General features: G+C 39.4%; 1 protein-coding gene across 2 annotated transcripts in view; it reads right to left on the reverse strand.

The window, feature by feature from the left end:
* Nucleotides 1–26,385, reverse strand: part of NPSR1 (neuropeptide S receptor 1) — a 154,573-nt gene that overhangs the window by 36,105 nt on the left and 92,083 nt on the right. The window contains exons 3-4 of one of the 2 annotated variants that reach the window (XM_059932708.1): nucleotides 11,373–11,476; nucleotides 5,904–5,997 (exon numbers count right to left, since the gene is read on the reverse strand). The exons of the other annotated variant lie outside the window; for it this stretch is intronic. Of the exons in view, the coding sequence (XP_059788691.1) occupies nucleotides 5,904–5,997; nucleotides 11,373–11,476 (198 nt within the window). The remainder of the gene's footprint in view (nucleotides 1–5,903; nucleotides 5,998–11,372; nucleotides 11,477–26,385) is intronic. 2 annotated transcript variants of the gene reach the window in all.

Raw genomic sequence — 26,385 nt, forward strand, 5'->3', positions numbered from 1 at the left:
ATGCTGATGCATCCATTCCTAAAGTATTACGGAGCTCAGTTTGTACCGCATACATTTGATAGGTTGCTGTGCGAATGCTTGTCTCTTGTACCTTGCCCATCCTCAAAGGCAAGGATGGGACCTTTGGTCTGTCTGTCATCCTTCTCTCGTACCTAGCACTGTGAAGCACTGTGACAGTGTTTGAAAGCTGTTTGCTAAACGTTAAGTAACCTTCTTTCATTTGAAGGAACAAGGGAGGAATTGTAAGGCAGAGAAAGAACACTGGACTTGGTTCTAGAGAGCAGGGTTCATTCAAACTAAGCCCCGAAGCCTGGTAGTTATGACCCTACACACTAGATTTGGGCTCTTTCAGATGTGATATTTTGACCTTGGGCAAATCACTCAGTCTCAGCCTGAGTTCTTCTCTTAAGTGGGATTAAAAAAAAAATACACACTCTGCTCACCTAACCAAGTCATGATGAGGCTAGAGAGAGACAATTAGTATACATGAGAGTGCTTTTTGAAAACAGTTGTTTTGATGTGATGCTTTCTGTTAAGCTGTTGTTGAAGATCTTCATCTTCATCCCCATGGTAGCTCTGCTGTCTGTGCTGACTGGTCCTGGCGGCCCTTCTTCATCCAGGGACAGGAGGCCTCCCTCCACCTTCCAACTTTCAAACTGGAAAGCAGGTGCATGTTTCTGGGTGGGGAGGGAAATGTAGAGTCCGGTGGTATCGTAGAGAGGTGTGTAGGGTGTGGTCAAGGAGCTATAAAAAGTGAGAACAATTCTAGAAGAAACTAGGGACTCTAGTAGAATCTTGAATCCCAAATACTTGGGAGAATAATATCTGGGGTTCTGTTCTTGCTGAATTGTCACTCTGAAAAGAGTTATTAGAAAGATTTAGAAAACAGATATTACTGGCACACTGAACAAGCAGGAACCTCGGGGTGGAATTATAATACAATCTTTTTAGGTCTTTCCATCGTCCCCGTACATGGATCCAGTGATCCAGTGGAGTGGGAGCTCTTCTGCCTCTGTTTGAAAACTCAGCCCCTTGGTGTCAGTGATAATTAGGCAGTTAAAAACACCCCTGCAGTCACCTTAAGTGGTAAACAGTGCTTCAATGTAGTAATGAACTTAAAAATTAATAAGTAGAATCCCAGATAATAATAAAGATTCAAAATTCCTAAGATGACTTCAAGTTAAGTCTTCTCTCCTCAGATGGGCCTGCATCAGGCATGAACCTGGAGTCTGGGAAGGGGGCCGAGCCCTCTGCTTGCTTTTCTCATCTGCTGTTCCTACTCCTCCTCCAGGTTGCCAACAAGTTTGGGGCCTCTCTAAGCTGGGGTGCAGGGGGCAAGGAGGGGAGAGGGGACAGGAGAGCTCTTACTTGACTAGTAGTGTCACAAGATGGCTCATGCTTTTTGTCCTGGCTCCTGTTTAAGGCGGATGTTTCATCTCCTGAGGAACTTTCCCGGGTTCTCTGGAAACTCCTCTCCAGTTTCCAGTTGCCTTACTTGGTTGGCCTCTTTCCACTGGCTGGCTGCTCCCATTCCTCCCTGGTAACCTCCAGCCTCTTTCCTTTTCATGTTCTGGTAGCTCAGGCTGAGGCTGGGTGACAGCCAGGATCTTCCAGACCTGTCCTGGAGCAGGTCCACAAAATAAACCCTCCAAGGGCCAGTGTGTGAAGTGCAATTTAAAAAACACGGACAAAATAACATTTTTCCATGGTTAAACTAAACTCCAATTTTTCAAAGTATTATTTAAATTGTTTCCAATTATTTTGTATTATAAATAATTCATATGCATCTCTTTGCACTGCTCTGGTTATTTCCTTAGGATGAACTCTTAAAAACTGAAGGTTTGGGCAAATATAGCTAAGTTTCCCCCAAAGTGTCTACAATTTATGGCTCCCACTGGAAGTGTACGGAAGTGTCCTTTTCCTTATAGTCGCCCAACACTGAGGATTCTTCCTCTTAGTCTAGTTATCTTGTTGGTAAGATTTCCTATCCAAATGTTTAATCTTGCAGTTCTTCAATTAGCAGAAACAATAAGGGAAATAAAAATAGTTTTTACTAAATACAGATTTTAAAATTATTTATAAATAGTAAACATACTTAAAAAGCAAAATGACAAATAGGAAATATTTGTATATGACAAGCAAAGGGCTAATATCCTTCTTATAAAGAACTCTGGCAAAGAAATAAGATCACACCAATTGAAAAAGTGGGCAAAGGACATGACAAAATTATGAGAAATTTTTAAGAAACAAAGCGACAAATAAATGAACGATATATAGAAATGATCTTTTTGACTACTAAAGAACTGCAAGATTTCTTTCCTAGAAAGATATTTTCCTCACCAAAATGATGAAAGTTTTACCCATACCCATACCCTCTCATGTTTAAAATTTTTACTTTTTCAATCCAATTGGAATTTACTTTGTAATGAACTGTGACATGTAGTGATCTATTTTTTTTAAATGGCTAGACAGCTATTCTAACACCATACACTGGCAAATTCATTCTTTTCTAACTGATTTGGAATTCTGTATGCTTTAGATAGGTTCCAGTATCATATTGTTATAATTATCAGAGTTTTATATTATATTTTCATACCTGCCACTATATATCTCTCTTCATTATGGGTTGATGTTTTTCTAATTATTCTCACAGTTATTTTTACTAAAGAGCTTTAAAACTGACAGCTCCTCTGGAGCTGCTGGCTAAGGAAATTACCACTTTAGTAAAAAGCAATAAGACATCAGTAAAAATGTGCCGCCCCCCGCCCGTTTCTGCTCTCCTTCCCTTGGTTTTGTTACCATTGCCATGTGCTTGCTCAGCCACTGGAGGGTTCCCCCTGGCTTCCACTGGCTCCATTTTCTGTGCTGCTCTGTGGGGAATCTCTTTCTCCCGCCTTCTCTCAGCTCCGTCACATAAACCCCCAACCCTGCCCCTCACAGCTGCCCTTACATTCCAACGTGCTGAAACACCAAGGTGACTCTAGCCCAGGGTTCCCTGGACCTTCTTACACCCTGTTCCACCAACTACCACATCCTATAACCGTGCGGATCTTTTCAACTTCCTTCAAGGCCATGCAGCTTTCCTAGGGGGCTTGGCATCCTTGTTAATATTTAATCTGCTCCCTGTGTGCTGGGAATTCCTTGAAGTTTCTGGTCTTTGGATGGTGTCTTTCCTTGGCTCCCATCCCAGCTGCAGGTCTCCTCCTATTTGTATGCTTCTTCCATGACTTCAGTTGGGATTGGGCAGAGGAAGGGAAGATGGCTAATTTCTGTTTCCAAGCTTGCATCTTTCCCTGAAGCTATTAGAGATGATTATTTGCCAAGTGCCCTAAATGAAGCGTCTATTAATTTTATAGTGAGGAAGTAAATTGCTTTACATCTTTTAAAGAACACTATAATATTCATTGCTGCCTTTCCTGTAACTTAGGACATGATTTATAATATTGCACAGTATCTCCCAGAACCAGTCATATTTCCCATAAGCTAAACAGTTGATTAATTTTTATCTAATGAATACGGTGGTGAGACATGTAACTGACCATGTTTCCCTCTTGACTGTGGATCCCAAAGCCTCGACCTCCAGCAAGTGTCCTGGGACACCCCTCACATGTTTTCTTATACTTATGTTCACTTTACTCCTATTTCTTCGCCTTGAAATACTCTGGTGTGGGTGTCTTTTTGTACACCAAATGCAATCCTTCCCAGAGCCTGCAGGACGTAAATAAGTGGTTGGCTGAGTAAGAGTATCACACTTTTGCATACATATATCATAAAATGTCTCTCCCATTTACCCTCGTCCCCTCCCCTGCATCCTTCTCTGCCGGAGAAGATGCTAGAGCATGACGCTGTCTGGAAAGCTTGGTGCGAATTGCACACCTTCCTACACTCACACAACCTACAAAAAGCCTGAGAAACAGGTATAAATTCGATCTTAAAATTACTTTCAATTGCACACAACACACTGATGTGTTTCTGGTATAAAAATTCCCTAAAGGCATGTAAGTCCCTGTGTTCTCTATGGAGAGTCCAGCTCCCATCCCCAGAGGTGAGGACCAGTTGGTGTGCATTTTTGCGGGCAGTTGTTTATTATTCTGAGACCTCACTTTTTCTTGCATTCTCTCACACTCTTCTCTCTCTGTCTGTACACAATATCTAGCATTGTTTTGAGTTTTTCTTTACAATAATGTTATCATACGGTATGCATACTGCCTGTATGTTGTTTTTATTACTCAATATATGATGTAGATATTTTCATGTCAATGCATATTACTCTCCATGGCTCTACCACCTCCTCACTGAGAGACAGTAATCAAGGACACCTAAACCGAACCCAGACCATCTGGGTTCAAATCCTGCCTCTGCACCTACTAGCTGTGTGACCTTGGGCACACTACTTTAACTCTTTGAATTGTAATTGCCCAGATTAAGATGCAAATAATAATAAAATTTACATCACAGAGCTGTTGTGAGGATTAAAGTATTTAACATATGTAAAGAACTTAGAATCATGAATAGCACATAGTATGCAATCAATGAACCTAAGCTACTGAAACTTCTACATAGGATGCTAGCCTTTCCTCCATTGAGGGACAGCAAGGTTAGCATTGAATTCCTGCTATTCTAAGCAATGCTGCAACACACAACACATGCGTGTGCATGCACAGATGTGAGTGTTTGTCCAGAGAAGATACCAAGAAGTAGAATTTCTATGTCAAAAGGCTGCACATTTTATATTTTATTAGATATTATTAAGTTGCCATTCAAAGTATCTGTGTCAGTACTGCCTGATGTATTTAGTAGTATACGATGACATTAATTCTACTTATTCTAAAGTTCTGCTTGCTCTATTAATTTTGCTTCCTTAGCTGTAAATTCTGCAGAATGGTATTTTAAACGTATTATCTATTTTCCACAGTTTGGCTTTTGTCACATTTTTTGTGATATTTGATTGCACCTCATTTTTGTAGGCAAGGTTTCCTATTAGGTTCTTCATTTTATCAGTTTCACAGCCTGCTTGGGAAAGTGTAGTATGTTGGCTTCTTATTTGCTTTTGGGGGTCAAAGAGGTAAGTGGGCTCTGCCTGTGGGCGGAGCAATGGACAATTAGTCCTGTGACTAGGTACCCACCATCCCTCCAAGCTGTCATTGCTTCCCAGGGCCCCACTCTGTTTCTCCAAATCCAATATCTCCACGACTTGGAAGCAGAGACCTCCATCCCTCCTGCACGCCTGGGAAGGGGAAGGGCAGTGGGAAGGGAGATGTGCTGTGATTAAATGTCCTCATTGTACTCCAGGAATCATCCTACCAGTTTCCTTGAGTCCTTCTTGCTCTGGACATTTACACGATCTATTTAGGAAGATCTCTGCCATATTGCTGCATCATCATCTGTGTGTATTGTGGGTTGTGTGGTTTCAGCCTTCCCTCTGACCCATCTGCTTCCTTCTTTCAGGGATTCTTTGCTATCTCTGGATCAAAGAGAGTTTTCCTTGTTTCTATTATAATTATAAATTAAAACATCTTTCCAATTATTTCCATGGTTTTAGGGTAAGGAGGGCAAGGTGCTTGTTTCTGGAAAATAAGCAAGTAGAAGTGGGATTGTTCATTAGTTTGGATAGGTATGCATGTTGACACTGCTCTTAAAAAAAAAAACTAAAAACCTGGCAGCGTCAGCGTCAAGGTAAATGGTCCAAAGTAGGCACAGCAAAGCACCTTTCCTAGTGGCTCTTGGCCATCCATAGAAGCCATCAGCATTTTCCCAGGCACCCAAACTTTCTTTTCTACATCTTTTTGGACAATCAGACTCATGAAGTGGGGGACGAAGTGGGGGAGGAAAAGACCATTACTAAGAGGATAATATTAGTGAAAACCCTCACCCAAGGATAGTACTTGTTTGAGCCAGCTCACCTCCTTGCAGGAACTTCATGGGGTAGACGATGGCATGGTACCTGTCTATGCTGAGGGACACCAGGACATAGGTAGAGGCATAGAGCAGCACAACCTGAAGACAGAAATGAGAGGAGGTGAGTGGCTTCACAGAGGTGAGGAAATGCACATCATGGAGAGAAGAGCATTTTGTGCTATTTAGAAACCTTGGCACTGAACCAAGGGATGGATGACGTTTGGAGTATGGACAGGAATGACTGACTCCCATGTCAGGAAGCAGATTGCTGTTCTTGGTGCTGGGATTTGCACTGCTGGCTGTGACAGGTGAGAGTGCTTCCAGCTCTCGCTTGCTCACTCATTCACTTGGCTTTTCGGAGAGGCCGCATTTCTCCAAGGATCAGTCCCTCTTGACATTTGCATGGTACATTTGTTTGTAATTGACTTTTAAAGCTAAACTAATTTTCTCTGCCATAATTGACATTCCAGAATAATTAGAAACAAACGTTCATTTGCCTTTTATCAATGTGAGCTGTTGAGAGATGATAGAAGGGATCTGGCTTCAGGGAGCCCGTGTGCTGTTTTGAATCATTTATCACCATCTGTGCTGACACTCTCAGAGCTCCCCTGCCTCATCCACTTCTGCAGCAGAGCTGTTCACTAGGGTCAGCCCTTGGGTCCCCTCTTCTGCCTTCCCACCCTCTCTTTTATTAAGCTTACCCATGCCCTTTAGTGATATTTGCATACTTTGCAGAGAAGGAAATTGGGATATAAGAGGTTAATATCTCTTCTGTGAAGAGCATACTCAAAATGTAATTAAATGAAATACCCCTGAAAGGATGATCAGGGTGAAAAATTTTTGAATAATTTTGAGCCTCATTTCTACCAGGAGTCTAGCCATATCACTGCTTTGTAACCTTTGGGTCAAATTCAGAGTGGTAGAAAAGTAACTCGAAGAGTGAAATCTAGGGGTGAGTGTCTGAATTTCTTCTAAGATGAAATAGAAATAACATGACTTTGGTAGTAACCTTTGTCTGAATTTGTATCTTTTTGTTCATCCCCTGGCTCAGACAAACAACCATCAACTACATCGTTGTTCTTTATTATTTTTATCTCTGTAACACTACCACAAATGCATCCCAGCATCAGTGTTGTAGAAGGTGCCGTAGGGAGGGCGTTCTGAAGACTGATCAGAGATTGAAGGCTCCCCTGAGGGATATAAGAAGAAATTCTCGTCTTGCTAAAAAGGTGATGAACGGTCAGAGAGATAAATGATGGCCAAATTTTACAACAACAAAAATAAGATGACTGTCTCCTTAGAGAAAACTGGGATTTTTATATGGGATCCATGAATACAGAATTGTTAAGGCTGGCCACACTCAGTTGAGGAGATAGTATCAGAGAAGGATGGGAAAGAGAGCTCCCAAGGGCAGAACCCCATCGGGTAGAATGTTGTGATGAGACAGTCATAAGAATGGCGGCATCCGCGGCTGTGTTGAGTGAGATGGCTCACACAAGTTCAGAACCTGAAGCAGGAGGAAAGGTCACAGTAGAGTGCCCAGAGGAGCAGGCAAAGTCGATAAAAAGAGATCTACTTTGAGACACAGTCAAAAAGAATATTTAACTTCAGGAGTCTTCAAACATCTAGGCAGGGTGGGAGGGAGACGCAAGAGGCAGGGGATATGAGGATATATATATATATGTATAGCTGATTCACTTTGTTATACAGCAGCAACTAACACAACAATGTAAAGCAATTATACCTCAATAAAGACGTTAAAAAAAAAAGAGTGATGGCCAAAGGTATACTGAGCAACTGAAAACTAAAAGAAGGCATTCATTACAGTACTACTGTTAGACAAATTAAGTTCAAAGAAAATAGCACTGCATGGAATAAAGGGATTATTTATATTGATAATAGATACAAGACACAATGGCAATAGAATATTAATAAACCTAAATGTAACAAGTAACATAACTCTAAATATATAACTAAATGTTCAAAGTTCTACAGAGGAAAAAATCACAATAATACATAGGTAGAAATAATTAAACAAACTCTAAGAATAATACACATTATTGTAAAATATCTCGGCAGTATTTCAAAAATTAGTCATACACTAAACTACCAAGAAGAAAAACCCTCAATAGATTCCAAAAAGTGGAATTTATACAATTCACATATCTAAAACAACAAGCAATAAAAGCTGAAATTAGTATCTTCTTTTTTTAAAAATACCACTTGGAAATTTAAACACCCTTATAATTAACTTGAGTCAAGAAGGAAATTAAAGTATAATTATAGTCAATTCATAAATGTCAACAATGAAAATTCTACACGTCAACAACATATGGGATACCATTTGTAGAACAGATGGCAGCTTGAGGACATATGTCTAAATTCTCACTACCCCACCCTCGATTCTGACAAAAATGACCTAGGAAATATGAAACCAAAAAAAAAAAAAAAAAAAAATCCTCGTAGAAAAGTGAGACTTAAATGCAGAAAACTTAAAAATTTTTATTTAGAAAAATGCCAGATTGGATTCATTTAAAGTAGAATCTCTGGACTGACTTTAAAAAAAAGTCAATATACTTTATTTTTTAGAACAATTTTACTTTTACAGAAAAAATTGAGCAGATAAGACAGAGAGTTTCCATATTAGCCCCCCTTCCCCACACTTTCTCCTCTTATTAACATCTTACATTAGTGTGGTCAATTTTTAAAAATTGATGATCCAATATTGATACATTATTATTAACTAAAGTCCAAGGTTTATATTGAGATTCGCTCTTTGTGTTGTACAGTTCCATGGGTTTTGACAAATGCGTAATGTCATTTATCCATTATTGCAGTATCATGCAGAAGAGTTTCACTGTCCTAAAAATCCCTTGTGGTTTATCTATTTGATCCCTCCAAATCCCTGGCAACCACTGATCTTTTTACTGTCTCCATGGTTTTTCCTTTTCCAATGTCATGTAGTTATAATCATACAAAAGTAGCCTTTTTAGGCTGGCTTCTTTCACCTAGCAATGTGCATTTAAGATTCCTCCATGACTTTTCATGTCTTGATAGCTCATTTTGGTTTATTTATCCATTCAGCTTTTGAGGGGTATCTTACTTTTAGTTTCTGGCAATTATGAATAAAACTGCTATAAACATTCTTGTGCAGGCTTTCATGGGGATATAAGTTGTCAACTCAATTAGGTAAATACCTAGGAGCACAATTGCTAGATCGTATGGTAAGAGTATATTCAATTTTATAAGAAACTACGAAACTGTCTTCTAAAGTGTACCATTTTGCATTCCCACAAGAAATGAATGAGACCTCCTGTAGCTACACATTCTCAGTACCATTTCATATTGTCAATTAAAAAAAATCTTTAGCCATTCTAATAGGTGTCTAGTGGTATCTCATTGTTGTTTTTCTTTGTAATTCCCTAATGCCATGTAATGTTGAACTTCTTTCCGTATGCTTGTTTGTTATCTGTGTATCTTCTTTGGTGAAGTGTCTGTTCAGTTCTTTTGCCCATTTTGAAGAGGGTTGTTTGTATTCTTATTGTTGAGTTTTAGGATTTTGTTGTATATTTTGGATATAAATTCTTTATCAAATATATGTTTTGCATATTTTTTCCCATTCTGTGCCTTGTTTTTCCAGTCTCTTGACAGTGTCTTTTGCAGAGAATAAATTTTAAATTTTCACAAAACCCCAACTTTCAACTTTTTCTTTTATGGATTGTGCTTTTGATGTTGTATCTAAAAAATCATTGAAAGACCCAAAGTCCCCTAGATTTTCTCCTATGTTATCTTCTAGTAGTTTTATAGTACTGCATATTTCATTCCAGTCTGTGATCCTTATTTAGTTAGTTTTTGTGAAAGGTGTAAAGTTGGTTGGATTCTTATTTATTTATTTTTGCAAGTGGTGTCCAATGACTCCAGCAGCATTTCTTAAACAGGCTTTCCTTTCTCCATTGAATTGTCTTTGTTCCTTTGTCAAAGATCAGTTACACTTTTTGTGTGTATCTGTTTCTGGGCTCTCTATTCTGTTCTATTGATCTGTTTGTTGATTCTTTTCCAATATCATGCTGTCTTGATTTCTGTAGCTTTATAGTAATTCTTGAAATCAGATAGTGTCAACCTTCCAACCATGTTCTTCCTTTTCAATATTGTATCTGCTATTCTGTGTCTTTTGCCTTAAACTTCAGCGTTTGTCCATATCTATAAAATAACTTGGTGGGATTTTGATTGGGATTGCATTGAATTTATAAATCACATTGGGAAGAATTAACATCTTAACAATAGTGAGCCTTCCTATCTATGAACATGGAATATCTATACATTTTAAGATATTGTTTGATTTTTTTAAACAGAGTTTTTCCAGTTTTCTTCATATTGATCTTGCATATATTTTGTTAGATTTATACCTAAATATTTCATATATCTGGTGCTAACATAAATGGTACTGTGTTTCTAACTTTAACTTCAAATTTTTTATTGCTGGTATATGAAAAAACAACTGGCTTTTGTATATTAACCTTGTATTCTGCAACCTTGCTATTTTTCACTTAATTGTCTACATAGACAAACTTGTCATCTGTGAACAAAGATGTTTTTATTTCATCTTTCCCAATCTGTGTACCTTTTATTTCTTTTTCTAGTTCTTTTGAATTAGTTGGAGCTTCCAGTATGATGCTGGATAGGAGTGTTGAGAGGAGACATCCTTGCCTTGTTTCCAATCTTAAGAGGAAACCTTCTAGTTTCTCACCATTAAGTATGAAGTTAGTTGTAGGTTTTTTGTAAATGTTTGTTATCAAGTTGAGGAAGCTTTTCTCTATGCATAGTTTTCTGAGAGTTTTTATCATGAGTGGGTATTGGATTTTGTCAGATGCTTTTTCTGTATCTATTGATATGATCATATAATCTTTTCTTACCTTTTGTTGTTATGAATTACATCAACTGAATTTTGAATGTTCAACTGGCCTTGCATACCTGGAATAAACCCCACTTGGTCATGGTGTATGAGGAAATAATGAGAAATCTGCAGTCTGGAAGGCAGCCCTCACCTGACCATGCTGGCACACTGATCTTGGATTTCCAGCTGCCAGAACAGTGAGAAATAAATGTTTATTTTTTATAAGCCACCTACTCTGTGGTATTTTTGTTATAGCAGCCTGAATGGACTAAGACAGCCAGAATACGTCAAAAGGAATAGTAACCCAGAAATTTTACCTAATGCTTGAAATATGAATGTTTATGTTCTTATTGTTTCTTATTTGTATTTTCTTTATATAGGTATTATTTTTAACAACAACAACAACAACAAAAAAAACCATGAAAAAAATCTTAGAAATTTTGCTTCTCGTTTCAACTAGAAAGAAGTGAGCAGTTTGTTGCATCAGAGCGCAGGGTTTTATATTATCTTCCTTATGAAGAGTCCAAGAGCTAATTTTTGGTGTCAGTTTGTCTCATCACATTTGGAAGGTGCTACATACCTGCAAATAGCAGACTACTCGGCAAACCAGATCAGGTGCCATGAAGTCTCCAGTGAATCTCCAAATGATATCTGTCAAGATGTTAACCAGTCCTGTGAAAGAGTCTAACAAAAACACACAAGTGGTTGATTTCAGTCTCTTTCAAATTTGCAGCTATGCTACAGTAGAAATGAATTCCTGGGGAGTTTGTTTTTTTTTTTTCTGATTTGTTAGGTGGCCATTGAGGGAATGTAAGACAAGGCAGGAGTTACTTGACTTTATTACTAGAGCCTGTCGCCACTCAGATGTAGCTACTCGGGAAGGAGTTTTGTAATGACTGAAGAGGAATTATATTAATCACAGAGTTGACCTTTTAAGTCAGAGAAGAGGAGTTTTAAAGGTGTTTAGACCTGTACTAAAACAAGGACTGTGTGAGGATCAATAAAGGGCAAAATTGAGAAAAGGAAAATATTTATTCTCATGAAGCGCCTCAAAATTTCCCTTTCTGCACCCATCATTTTACAACTTGGACCTCTCGTTACCTCCCTATATCCAGGTATGACCCCCTTCCCCAGGTTCCTCTGCTTTCTTCTTCTTTCCCCTTTCAAATCCACCTTTGGAAAAAGTCAAGTGCATGATTTATCAATTTCATTGACTTAGTTGGTTAAACTACAGAGGAATTGAGGCCAAGATATGAGACCAAGGTTAGAGATTTTGTGCTCATTTCTATAGTTACAGACTATATAAGTTGTACGGATGTCTCCAGAAGCTATGGTAAAATATGCTATATGTCTAGAAGTTCCTTCTCCCCCCACCCCTATGACAAGTATCTTTAATTGATTATGTGATCCAGAATCTTTCTCAAAACAGTACTTCAGGGATTCTCTGCTGATTGATGAATAGGACTGGAATTTAAGACTGATTCCACTGACTTAGGGTCACTTTCTTGGGAGATGAGTTATAACACTTTGTCAAGGACCTGAGAGGCAGGAGGGTAAATCTTCCCTTTCTGGATCTTCACCATTAATAGGGTGAAGTCTGAGCCCCTAGTTTAGCATCAAAGCCTTCCACGTTCTGGTGTTGCCTGCCTCTTGCCAAGTCCCTAGCTGGCATTTTTATATTGAACACCAGTGTTCTGCCTGTCTCTTCCTTTTTGTTTCTCTATAAGTAACAACAATTAGAAGCATTGGCAAGCACACGGGAACTACTAGAAAACTGTCAGAAAAATTGGAGGAGAGAAATCTCATGGCAGTTCTGGGTAGTCAGAGAAGTTCTAACTGAGAAGGTCAGATGAGAGCAGGGTCTTCAGAGTTGTGGGCTTGTGATTTGATCAAATAGGAATTTTATGGAGCTTTTCATGGCAGATGTGGACTCATTGAATGAGTGGAATGGACATTGGAGTTACTTGGATATGCTCTTTTGGTTTATTTATTCCTTAATTTAAAAATAATGAGGAAAAAAACCGCAAGCTTATGTTTCTCTAGATCTAAGTGGCACTATGAACAATTACAATGTACTCCAGTAAAAAAACTTTCCCCCTGGAGCTCAAGCTTAAATAAGCCCATCTCCGGGAGGAGGCTATCAATAGACTGTGCCACTGCATTTGTTATTTGTTATTAAGCAAATGCTGCTCAATCTGATCAGTAAAAGCTATTTAGTTGCCTAAGTAATTGAGGACATTGCAAATAAGCCTTTCCTAAATGGTAATTAACAGGACCTTAGGAACAAAGGGTACACTTTAAAGGCTTAATCACTTCCATGTATTACTCTTGCTTTTAAAAATTTCTTCTGTGAACGATTCTAGGAAACTGTTACACTCAGAAAGGCCAAAACCAGCTCCTGGCAGGCTTTAGTGTTCCTTTGACAGGTTCTTGTGGGTTCCCAGTCCGAGCCTGAATACGGGTGGTGTGGGGAGAAATCAAAATAAGATGACACCTGGGCTGAACCCTGAAGGGTCAGTAAGGATAGGTCAGGGGAAAAGGGAGGGAAGGACATTGATTCTGGCATAGATGACAGCATGAACAAAGTTATAGGGGTGAGACAAAGTGAGATGAGAAATTAAATGGCTTGTGCATATGAAACAACAACAATTTGTTGAAACATAAAATAGGTACTTGAAAGTGGCAAGAAATGGGCATTGAGAGACAAGAATCCAGGGATTTTAGGGTCTTATGTGCCAATTAAAGGAGCTTTTGTTTTTTCATATACTGAGGGAACAATTAAATGTTTATATACTCAGATATGTTTTAAATAGATTTATTTAGTTACTGTAGTGGTTGTGGCGGGGAGGGAGGGGGAGATCAGTATGGTAGGTCCAGTACTGGAATTACCATTTAGATTTGTTAGGGAACTGTGCAGAAGTTCAAGAAAGAGATCATAACAATGAAAACACGACAATCCAAAACCTATGGGATGCAGCAAAAGCAGTTCTAAGAGGGAAGTTTATACCAATACAATCCTACCTTAAGAAACAAGAAACATCTCAAATAAACAACCTAACCTTACACTAAAGCAATTAGAGGAAGAAGAACAAACAAACCCCAAAGTTAGCAGAAGGAAAGAAATCATAAAGATCAGATCAGAAATAAATGAAAAAGAAATGAAGGAAACTATAGCAAAGATCAATAAAACTAAAAGCTGGTTTTTTGAGAAGATAAACAAAATTGATAAACCATTAGCCAGGCTCATCAAGAAAAAAAGGGAGAAGACGCAGATCAATAGAATTAGAAATGAAAAATGAGAAGTAACAACTGACACTGCAGAAATACAAAGGATCATGAGAGATTACTACAAGCAACTCTATGCCAATAAAATGGACAACCTGGAAGAAATGGACAAATTCTTAGAAATGCACAAGCTTCCGAGACTGAACCAGGAAGAAATAGAAAATATGAACAGACCAATCACAAGCACTGAAATTGAAACTGTGATTAAAAATCTTCCAACAAACAAAAGCCCAGGACCAGATGGCTTCACAGGCGAATTCTATCAAACATTTAGAGAAGAGCTAACACCTATCCTTCTCAAACTCTTCCAAAATATAGCAGAGGGAGGACACTCCCTAACTCATTCTACGAGGCCACCATCACCCTGATACCAAAACCAGACAAAAATGTCACAAAGAAAGAAAACTACAGGCCAATATCACTGATGAACATAGATGCAAAAATCCTCAACAAAATACTGGCAAACGGAATCCAACAGCACATTAAAAGGATCATACACCATTATCAAGTGGGGTTTATCCCAGGAATGCAAGGATTCTTCAATATATGCAAATCAATCAATGTGATGCACCATATTAACAAATTGAAGGAGAAAAACCATATGATCATCTCAATAGATGCAGAGAAAGCTTTCGACAAAATTCAACACCCATTTATGATAAAAACCCTCCAGAAAGTAAGCATAGAGGGAACTTACCTCAACATAATAAAGGCCATATATGACAAACCCACAGCCAATATCGTCCTCAATGGTGAAAAACTGAAACCATTTCCACTAAGATCAGGAACAAGACAAGGTTGCCCACTCTCACCACTATTATTCAACATAGTTTTGGAAGTGTTAGCCACAGCAATCAGAGAAGACAAAGAAATAAAAGGAATCCAAATCGGAAAAGAAGAAGTAAAGCTGTCACTGTTTGCAGATGACATGATACCATACATAGAGAATCCTAAAGATGCTACCAGAAAACTACTAGAGCTAATCAATGAATTTGGTAAAGTAGAAAGATACAAAAGTAATACACAGAAATCTCTTGCATTCCTATACACTAATGGTGAAAAATCTGAAAGTGAAATTAAGAAAACACTCCCAGGGCTTCCTTGGTGGCGCAGTGGTTGAGAATCTGCCTGCCAATGCAGGGGACACGGGTTCGAGCCCTGGTCTGGGAAGATCCCACATGCCGCAGAGCAACTAGGCCCGTGAGCCACAATTACTGAGCCGGTGCGACTGGAGCCTGTGCTCCGCAACAAGAGAGGCCACAATAGTGAGAGGCCCACACACCGCGATGAAGAGTGGCCCCCACTTGCCGCAACTAGAGAAAGCCCTCGCACAGAAACGAAGACCCAACACAGCCAAAAATAAATAAATAAATAAATAAAATTTAAAAAAAGAAAAAAAGAAAAAAAAGAAAACACTCCCATTTACCACTGCCACAAAAAGGATAAAATATCTAGGAACAAACCTACCTAAGGAGACAAAAGACCTGTATGCAGAAAATTATAAGACACTGATGAAGGAAATTAAAGATGATACAAATAGATGGAGAGATATACCATGTTCTTGGATTGAAAGAATCAACATTGTGAAAATGACTATACTACCGAAAGCAATCTACAGATTCAATGCAATCCCTATCAAACTACCACTGGCATTTTTCACAGAACTAGAACAAAAAATCTCACAATTTGTATGGAAACACAAAAGACCCCAAATAGCCAAAGCAATCTTGAGAAAGAAAGATGGAGCTGGAGGAATCAGGCTCCCTGACTTCAGACTATACGAGAAAGCTACAGTAATCAAGACAGTATGGTACTGGCACAAAAACAGAAATATAGATCAATGGAACAGGATAGAAAGCCCAGTGATAAACCCACGCACATATGGTCACCTTATCTTTGATAAAGGAGGCAAGAATATACAGTGGAGAAAAGACAGCCTCTTCAATAAGTGGTGCTGGGAAAACTGGACAGCTACATGTAAAAGAATGAAGTTAGAATACTCCCTAACAGCATAACGCAAAAATAAACTCAAAATGGATTAAAGACCTAAATGTAAGTCCAGACACTATAAAAGTCTTAGAGGAAAACATAGGCAGAGCACTCCATGGCATAAATCACAGCAAAATCCTTTTTGACCCACCTCCTAGAGAAATGGAAATAAAAAGAAAAATAAACAAATGGGACCTAATGAAACTTAAAAGTTTTTGCACAGCAAGGGAAACCATAAACAAGACGAAAAGACAACCCTCAGAATGGCAGAAAATATTTGCAAATGAAGCAACTGACAAAGGATTAATCTCCAAAATTTACAAGCAGCTCATGCAGCTCAATATCAAAAACACAAACAACCCAGTCCAAAAATGGGCAGAAGACCTAAATAGACATTTCTCCAAAGAAGATGCACAGATTGCCAACAAACACATGAAAGAATGCTCAACATCATTAATCATTAGAGAAATGCAAACCAAAACTACAATGAGGTATCACCTCACACCAGTCAGAATGGCCATCATCAAGAAATCTACAAACAATAAATGCTGGAGAGGGTGTGGAGAAAAGGGAACCCTCTTGCACTGTTGGTGGGAATGTAAATTGATACAGCCACTATGGAGAACATTATGGAGGTTCCTTACAAAACTAAAAATAGAACTACCATATGACCCAGCAATCCCACTACTGGGCATATACCCTGAGAAAACCATAATTCAAAGAGTCATGTACCACAATGTTCATTGCAGCTCTATTTACAATAGCCAGGACATGGAAGCAACCTAAGTGTCCATCAACAGATGAATGGATAAAGAAGATGTGGCACGTATACACAATGGAATATTACTCAGCCATTAAAAGAACAAAATTGAGTTATTTGTAGTGAGGTGGATGGACCTAGAGTCTGTCATACTGAGTGAAGTAAGTCAGAAAGAGAAAAACAGATACCGTATGCTAACATATATATACGGAATCTAAGAAAAAAAAAAAAAGGTCATGAAGAACCCAGGGGCAAGACGGGAATAAAGACACAGACCTACTAGAGAATGGCCTTGAAGATATGGGGAGGGGGAAGGGTAAGCTGGGACAAAGTGAGAGAGTGGCATGGACATATATACATTACCAAATGTAAAATAGATAGCTAGTGGGAAGCAGCTGCAGAGCACAGGGAGATCAGCTCTGTGCTTTGTGACCACCTAGAGAGTTGGGATAGGGAGGGTGGGAGGGAGGGAGACCCAAGAGGGAAGAGATATGGGGATATATGTATATGTATAACTGATTCACTTTGTTATAAAGCAGAAACTGACACACACCATTGTAAAACAATTATACTCCAATAAAGATGTTAAAAAAAAAAAAGAAAGATCACTGGTACCTAGTATATGTCAAATTGGAGTAAAAATATAGAGAAAGATGCAAAATTGACATATGTTTTATAAGGTAAAATAAGAAGGATTTGGTGACTATTAGATGTTTTAAAGGTGAGGTAGAGGGAGAAGTTGACAACGTATTGAGTTGGCCAAAAATTTCGTTCAGGTTTTTTGTGACATCTTACGGAAAAACCCAAACGAACTTTCGGGCCAACCCAATGTTAAGGTCCTGGCTTGTGCGGCCCTGGTAGATGGTGGCGCCTCCTGCAAATACGGGAGGATAAGCTCTCTGTTTGGGTTGCTTCCAGGCTTCCTAAGATTTTGTGTGAACATAAGTTTTCATGTCCTCAGGGTAAAAGCTCAGGAGTAGACTGTTGGGCCATAGGGCAAGTATGGCCTTTCATAAGAAACTGCTGAACAGTTTTCCGGAGTTGCTGCACCACACTGATGCTCACCGAAAAAGTATGATTCAGTGCTTCTGCGTCCTTATCAGCACTTGGTATTGTCTGTATGTTTTCTTTCAGTCATTTGACAATGTATGTAATGGCCTCTCATTATGGCTTCAATGTGCATTTCCCTAATGGTTAATGACGTTGTTGCTGTGGTCGTCCTCACCCTTTACAGGCTTCAAATTCCTCTTTGGATGCTCTGTTATGGTGGGAGCTGGGGTTGCTGGAGGGTTTTAATGCTGCACTCCTGGCTTTCAGATGCATCTCTATTCCTGTAGCACTGTTACTGTTTACCACGCAATGCTTGCTAAGCTGGTGGTTGTAATGCTCTGTTTTGTCCTGGCTCAGCCTCAGTCTCACATAGACCTGTACACCTGGGCCTTGGGGCTGGGACATTTTCAGTGTTCCAATTCCTCCCTCCCATGGCAATCAAACTCCTGCCTTGTTCTGTGGTGGGTCGTGTGTGGGAGAGAGTTTCAATCTCTTCCCCTAGTGGTAGGAGACTTCTAATGGCATTGGTATAGTATCCTGGACCAGCTGCTTTTTACCTCCATCCCAAAGACTGAGGGTTTTTTAATGTTTCTGTGCCCTTCGCTGTGCTCTGGGGGCAATAGAATTTGGTCCCACAGTGGCCTAGGGTTTTTATTGAGAGAAGTGACTGGCAGGAGGGCAGCATTTCATGCCTTTCCTGCAGGCATGGCCTAAACCTGCCTGTATACCTGCACACCGTCTCTGTAACAACTCCTCAATTCTGCCATTGTAGTGTGGAAGCAGCCATGGGCACTCCTCTAACTGAATGGGCATGGCTGTGTCCCAATAAAACTTTATTTATAAAAATGGGCTTTGGGCTGAAATCGGCCTGTGGGCTGTAGTTTGCCAACTCCTGGTCTACAGAATAAACTCCAAATGCCCTGTTGTGACTTTTGGATCCTTCCTGCCTTTCTCTTCAGTGTGATCTTTTCTCATCCTATCCTAAATTCATACTTCAAGAGAAACCCTTTCAACCAGCACATTAATAGTGACATCCAGTTAGTTGGTCAAAACATTCGTTAAAGAAAGGAAGCACACCCACAAACTCATCTTAAAATATCTTAACGTAAAACATTCACGGACATTTATTTGTCTTTTCTTTAACACAGGGCCAAGACTTTTATTTGATTTTATGCCTCATCTTTTTTTGTATGCATAAAATACCTCCATAATGCATTTTTTATGATTTCCAGTTCTGGTTTCTTTAGATTAGAATGAGAACTTGAGATATCAGCAAAGCAACTTGAAACAGAATCTCATTGTAGGGACTTTTTATAATCCTCCTTCATTCTTTTATAGTTCCATTCTCTGGGCTTAATTCTATTGCAGCTTCTTTTAGTGACTCAGCAAAAATAAAAAAGTCAAGTCTTTTCAAAGTAGCCAACTTAATTTTCACAGAAACAACAACTTTTCAATGTTGTTTATGTTAATTATATAATTTCAGTAATGAGTACAACTGGCATAAACCGACTGGGAACAAACATCTGTGACTCAAATAACCCAAGAGGTGGAAGCAGAAATGGACAGGCTCATTAGGGTCCATCCGTCTTGTCATGGGTGCTAGTTAGTCAGGGTGTTTTCTGCTAGTTTGCAGAAAGAGTGGAAGTGTTCGTTAATCCAGTGAGGCACTTAAGATGTAGCTGAGAGAGCTTCTACTGGGAAGCCCTTACTCCCTTGACCATCCCCAGCTGTTCCCTCTGCCAGCCCCTTTCTTTTTGTTGGTCCCTTGACTTAGGAGGTTCTTTATGCACCTCTACCTGAAGGATATCTCCTAACTTTTTTTAGGTTTAGTTCAATGTTACCTCCTTTATGATGCCTTTTCTCTTCTTCTTCCTGAAGACTACTGAGATTGGCTGATTCCCTCTTCTGGGCTTCTCCCTACCCTACTATCCAAGTACCTGTAACACATTAACATTTTAAAAATTTCTTTCTAATTCCATTATACTGTGGGAGGATACAGATTTTTTTATTCACCTTCACGTCTCCAGACCCTAACATTGTCTTATTTAGTGGTAAGAGCTTGGTAACTTTCCACTCAGTGAATGACTACATTATTACTGCTGTTGCTTGATTGGCTGGCTGCAGCAGAGGTGGTGCCACAGAGCAGACTGAGCCACATTAACGATCTCCTTCAGTGTAGATTAAGATAATGATTACAGAATCCAGATGCTGGAAGGAAGAACGTGATTGGAAATTTTGATCCCTCAGCAGATTTCTAAAAGAGCTCTCTCGATTCTCAGATCTCTGCTAGGTTGCAAGACCACAGTGGCTGTGCCTTACTCATGTTTATAGTCTCATCCCTTTTTATAGTGTCTTGCCAGATACTCAGTGCTTGCTAGATAAAGAAGGAAATGTTGGCTTATAAAACAGATTTGCAAACGTCTTGAAAATGCAAGGCCACCAGGGTAGGATTCACTCTGCATAGAGAGCAAGTTGAAGCTCCATTTCTTAGATTTCTACTTGCTCTGAGTTGATGTTTGAACTTTCCCATGCAGAGCAGAACTATTGGAACAATGAACACCTAGCAAGCTGAGTAACTCTTTTTCTTAGTAGGTGAGTAGTACATGAACATTTGTTGCACTGGATAAGGGGCTATTGAATACAAACACAATTTTTATAACATCAACATTTCTGATAATGTAAGATCCTTTTAGCTCCAACTATGGGTTACGGATGAGAGGTGCTCTGGTTTTACTGTAGGGACACTCTGGGTAACAATTTCAACTGTGAATCTCCAGGGTTTATGATGCTTCTAGCTCAATTCAATGTCTTTAGTGTTGTTTGTTTTGTTTTTAAAGCAGGGGAGGTGATAATAGTTTATTTGCTTGCAGTTGCACAAGAAACTATTTTTGATATTACTAAGGATCCCACTCTCTCCCACTTTTCTTTTTTAACAACCATATGCTGAGAGCACTCTAAATGAAACAAGATTTCAAGACATTATGTGAAAGATTTTTAATGGTAGAACTTGCATTGCCCAAACTGATGTCAGGTGCTTAACTGCCAATTAAAATTATTTCTCAAAAAAGTAAGTTCTTGTGTCTCTAAGTTTTGGGCTCATTTTACAATACTAATATGATTCTGGCACTGTGCCCTTCGCCAAGGTTAAGTACTAGCTGAGCTTAATGGCCTAAACTGTCAACTCCCCAGCTCTTTATTAATCCCGGGAAAGTGGCCTGCACCTCAGTCATTACTGCTCAATTAGGTAAATAATCATCACATCCATTCTCATTAGAGCACTCTTCACAGAAAGCTTTTGTTCCTGAGATTTTTCAATTAGTCTTAACAAGTCATAAAATGCCACTAATGTCTTCCTTTCTCCATTGGTCCACCAAACAAATAAAAATCATGTGTCTAATTAAAGAAACCCAAGTCCTCCTAAAACCTATTCCCTTTGCTTCTGTTGTGCTCAAAAGCCAAGAATCTCATTGAATGAGGCCAACTGGCCAGCCTGGGTCACTGATCATTGCTCAGTGGTGAAGAAGTCTTACACTGGTACGTGCAAACATCAGGTTCAGCAAGAGAAAATGTTTGCTTGAGATGAGGGAAAATAAGGCACTGAGTCACTGCTATTTCTCCTCTTCACTTTAAGGGGAAATTTCTTGAGGCAGGGTCGTACTCAGTCATCATTGCACAACACGGGACTCAAATTGACTCAGTATAAATATAAGAAATGGACAACTTGTTTCCTCTTTTAATGAGATTGTGTTTTCCTAGTAAGAAGAATTGACATCAATGACCTGGGATGTTTAGAAATCTAAGTGTAGGGGTGGGGAGTTCCATTTGCAGTTATCCAAGAGACAGTTCTTTGAATGTCTTTTTTTTTTTTCCCCTTTGCACTCTTGCCCAAGGACAGCTGAGTTGTAGTAGGTTGGGAGGGAAGTGGTCAATAGTAACAAGAAATATTTGGTTCTCATCTCATCCTGCTGAAACCAGGTATAAATTTGTACATAGGGACATGAGGCAGACATGGAGATACACTGCTCAGATCCCTCTTCAGGAAAGAAATTGCTGTCGAGCTGCAAGGAGTGTGGTTCACTGGCATCCTCCAGCTGTTAGATTCTCAAGGTTTGCCTCAGCTTGAGATCATGTTATTCTTAATCCAAGCTCTGCCAGTGCCTGAGGTGCAGGTAGAAGGGTCTAGTCATTTCTATGCAACATGGGAATCCTTTAATGAGCTGGCAGAATCTGGTAGGTTGCCATCATGCTCTGATGGGTCCTCCTGACCATTCCTGTTTCTTTCCTTTTCTTTTCATAGGTGTTACTTCCCCCAAAACCTTTGCATGCCTAATTCTATTCTAACATCTGTTTCCCAAAGAATCCAACTTGCAACAGGAAGTAAGGCAAGAAGGGACACACGATCATTCATTGTCTTGGGATGGTCTTTATGGCTGCCCTTTTGCATAATCTAAGATCTTAACATATATCCTATTTCACTGACCCTACCCAGGACTGTACTGTGCACTTCTCTGTCATCAAGGGCTTTGTAGTTAATATATATTGTTTAATAATCATAGAGGACCGGGTAGCCTCTATGCTCTGTTAATCCCCAAACAATAAAAACCTTCGCTGATATATTCCTGACGCCCATGAGACTAGTTACCCATCCATAAATCTTAAGTTAGGAATGCATGTCCTGTTTCCAAGCACCTACCCCCATACCCTAGATTAACTATAAAATTGTCTCAGTGGCCCCTCGTCAGTGTGGACTACAGCTGCGAATGCTTCTGGATCGTTGTCTGCCTGAACCTGATCCCATCCTGTGAGTAGGTTACGCTATAATTAACTGATCCATTGAGTATATGGAGCTTCCTGCCTCGTTTTTTTGGTCTCAAGATGCCTTCTCAGTTCAATGGGCACTTTTCATTCCCTCTGTCCTCCAACAGGCTTCATGCTTTCAGATCCTATTGAAGGTCTGTGAGAATCACTGATTCACTTACTGTAAAGATGTTGTTGAGAACATTCTACTGAAGTCTTACCCAAGTCCTGTATATAAGGCTCCACAGAATCAGTGTTCATGCTCAGGAAACATCTTATGGTGCATTTCCCTCAAGGCTGGAAGGAATCATATCTGAGGAGTTTTTACCCTTAGTTTTGGCTACTAGGAAGCACAGGATGAAATATGCTCAGTCACAGTAACTTTGTAGTACCTCAAAGCTTAAATTTGTTTTTGATGTTGTTGTCTCTGTAGTTATGGTTTAATATTTTCCATGACTCTCGTATTTTATTTTGCATTTTTCATTTTATTGGGTACGTCTTACATGTTATAGGCAGTGGATGCAGCGTGGATCCTGGAGCCTGACTGTAGGGATCTGAATGCTGGTTCTGCCACATAATAGCTGTGCCATCTCAGGCATGTCACTAACCGTGCTGAACATCAGGTTCTTTGTAAAAATATGATAATAAGAGTACATGATTTATAGGGCTATTGTGAAGGTTAAATGAGATAATGCATGTAAACTGCTTGGTAAAATGCTTGGTGTAAACCCTGAGTACCTCTGATGGGGGGTGATGCGATGAGTAGGGCTGAATGACTAGATGGAATGCTGCATGGACTGGAAATGAAAGGGGCTTCATTGTAAGGTAAGTTCTGAGCTCATAACCAATTTCTGGAAGATAGTTTTCTGAAAAGAATTGATAAATAAGTGGTTGAGGCTCTGATTAAACTAGATCAACAGTAAAGACTGGCTGTTTTATCTGCTATAAGGCATGGTAGTTAATACATTGGGCATCCACTAAGAAGAGGGTGGTGATTAAGTTAACTGAGTGCCTGACAAGGTGAATAGAACTAAGCCAATACTTGAGGGAGCAGAACTCAAGATAGACGAGCTGTGATGAGTGGCTCAGGGATTGGATAGCTATTTGTTAGCAGGGATGCTGTTTGAGGGGCCATGCTTTGTTAGGTTAGACCGCTCTGCGCATTATAGGAAATTTCACATCCTTGGACTCTGTGATAACTCCAAATGCCCCACCGTTTCTAAATGCCCAAGGACTGCTTCTAGTTGAGAATCACTGAAGTATGAAAGGATATTTGGGCTTAGATTGAGAATATAAGCTGATGTCCCTAGAACATTCACAGTTCCTGTAGCCCTTTCACTCAAATGTATCCTGGCCTACGTGGCTCCTTGGAGTTGGCTGATTTCAGGCCTGGGGCTGGGAAGAATACAAGATGAGCCTGGAAGTAAAGAAGTGCCTTGGCCTCATCTTTCCAGGTGATGCCTTTCCCAAGAAATAGCTCTCTGAGTCTGATCCTTGTCTTTAAGCAGGATGGGGACAAATATTGGCAGACTATCCTTGTGCCAGGCATTGTGCTAGGCAATTCACAGACATTCTCTTATTTAATGCAGTGTTTTGTATGAACATATCTGAGCCAAACTCTACTTTGCACATAAATAGAATTAGTGACCACTCAGGGTGTGCATTCAACTTTGGTTCAGTGAAATTTGGAGTATAAATTGGACTTTTATGTACTTCTAATTGAATAGAATATTTCTAACCAGATGAAACGATTCACTCTAAAGTGCAGTACAACTACAGATACTCAAAAAAAAAAAAAAAAAATCACAGAATCTTAGAAGAAGCAGGAACACTATCATTGAACCAACATAGAGACTTCTGCATATGATGAGGATAAACCTCAAAAAACAATGAAGGCCAAGGTAGACAAAATTATGTACATAATCTCTTTCTAACAAACACTGTTAACTGTCCATAGAAAGGCAGTAATATAATTTCTGCTTCTTGTGGTCATTATGAGAATTAAATTAAGTAAAGTATATGTCTCAGTGCTAACCACAAAGGAGGACCTGAATGCATGGTACCTGCTCTGCTCATTTCCCCAGAGAGAAAGGAAGCTAGGAGAATTTAAGTAATGTTTTCAAAGCCACAGAAAAAATAAATGGTAGAACCAGGCTTCAAACCCAGATCTCTAGACTCTGCCACCTGTTTTTGTACAGTTGTCAGACTAAGAATCTTTTTTTTTTTCAAGAATTTTGAAAACGTTTTTTTTCTACTCAGTAATTTCATATCAAGGATTCTCTAATAAAAAAGATAAAATATAAAGACTTACATCTATCTCAGATGAAGAATCTTTAAAAATGTTTTAATTTTTGAAAAAATCAAGAGAAGAAAAATTTTCTGTGGCACATGAAAATTATATGAAATTCAAATTTCAGTATCCACAGGTAAAGTTCTATTGGAACACAGCCATGCCCGTTCAGTCACATATTGTCCGTGACTGCTTTTGTGCTACAAAGGCAGAGGTGGTTGGTTGAGACAGAGACCATATGACCCCCAAAGCCTAAAATGTTTAATATCTGGCCCTTAACAGAAAAAGCTGGCTGACTTCTGCTCTAGAACTTAAGACTCTGCTCTTTTCATTATGCCCAAGTGCTGGTGGATCCAGATTGCTTGTGACTTTACCAAATCTTCCGGCATTCTTGGGGAATTATTAAATTGCCATGCAGGTTGCACTGAAGTGCTTCCTGCTGGCTTATGTTGGAGAGGTTTGAAGGTATCAGATGGGACAGATTCCTTTCTTTCACCTTAGCCAAAATCCAATCTCACTCTCTTTCATGTTCAAAAGGATCTGATTAACTAGGACATGAAGGGGGAAAAGAACAATCCATGCTGTTGGGCTGGGCTGAGCGGGCGTTTGGAGCTGCTGTATTTCAGCTCCTCCTCCTCACTTCTGACCGGCTCCCTGGACGCCCAGCCCTGTCTAATGGAGACTGTGCACCAGAGGTTAAAGTACAGGGGTCGGGGACCTGTGTTCGAACTCCGCTTGCTAACTATGACTCTGGGCAAGTTATTGAAACTCCCTCAGTCTCAGTTTCCATAGGTCAAAAATGAGAGTAATAAGAGTATCTATAGCTCAGATAATTTGGAGGATTAAATGAGAAAATAAAAAGGTTTTTTGTTGTTTTGCAAAGAGTTGGTTCAGTAAGCATTCAGTAAATATTAGCTATTGTTATTAATTTTTCTGCTTACTTGTCAGCAGGGAAGGAGTGAAGTCTCTGATCCAAGTTAAAATGCCCTAGAAGGTGTTTTAAAAACATGTTTTCCGTGTTTTTTTAAAAAAGTAATGCAAACACACAATACAAAATTCAAACAGTACAAATAATAAAAATAAATGTCTCACCAAACAATGAGTCTGAGATGTTCAAGGCAGTAATAGTCATAATAGCTCTAAACTGGAAATTACCCAAATGCCCATCACTAGTAGAACAGAGAAATCGACTGTGGTATATTTATACAATGGAAAGCCGTTCAACAGAGTGAATGGTCTATAACTACAGGCAACAATGATGACGAATCTCTAGAACAAATGCTGAGCAAAAGAAGCCAAACAGCAAAACACACACCTAGATTCCATCTAGATAAGGTACAGAATCAGGAGAAATCTCACCTTTGCCTCAGGGATTACCCTGGGTGCGGGTGAGGGGTGATGATGAGAAGCTGATGGGAGGAG

Source organism: Balaenoptera ricei, chromosome 9 (genome assembly GCF_028023285.1).
Source record: "Balaenoptera ricei isolate mBalRic1 chromosome 9, mBalRic1.hap2, whole genome shotgun sequence".
Classification (NCBI taxonomy): Eukaryota; Metazoa; Chordata; class Mammalia; order Artiodactyla; family Balaenopteridae; genus Balaenoptera; species Balaenoptera ricei.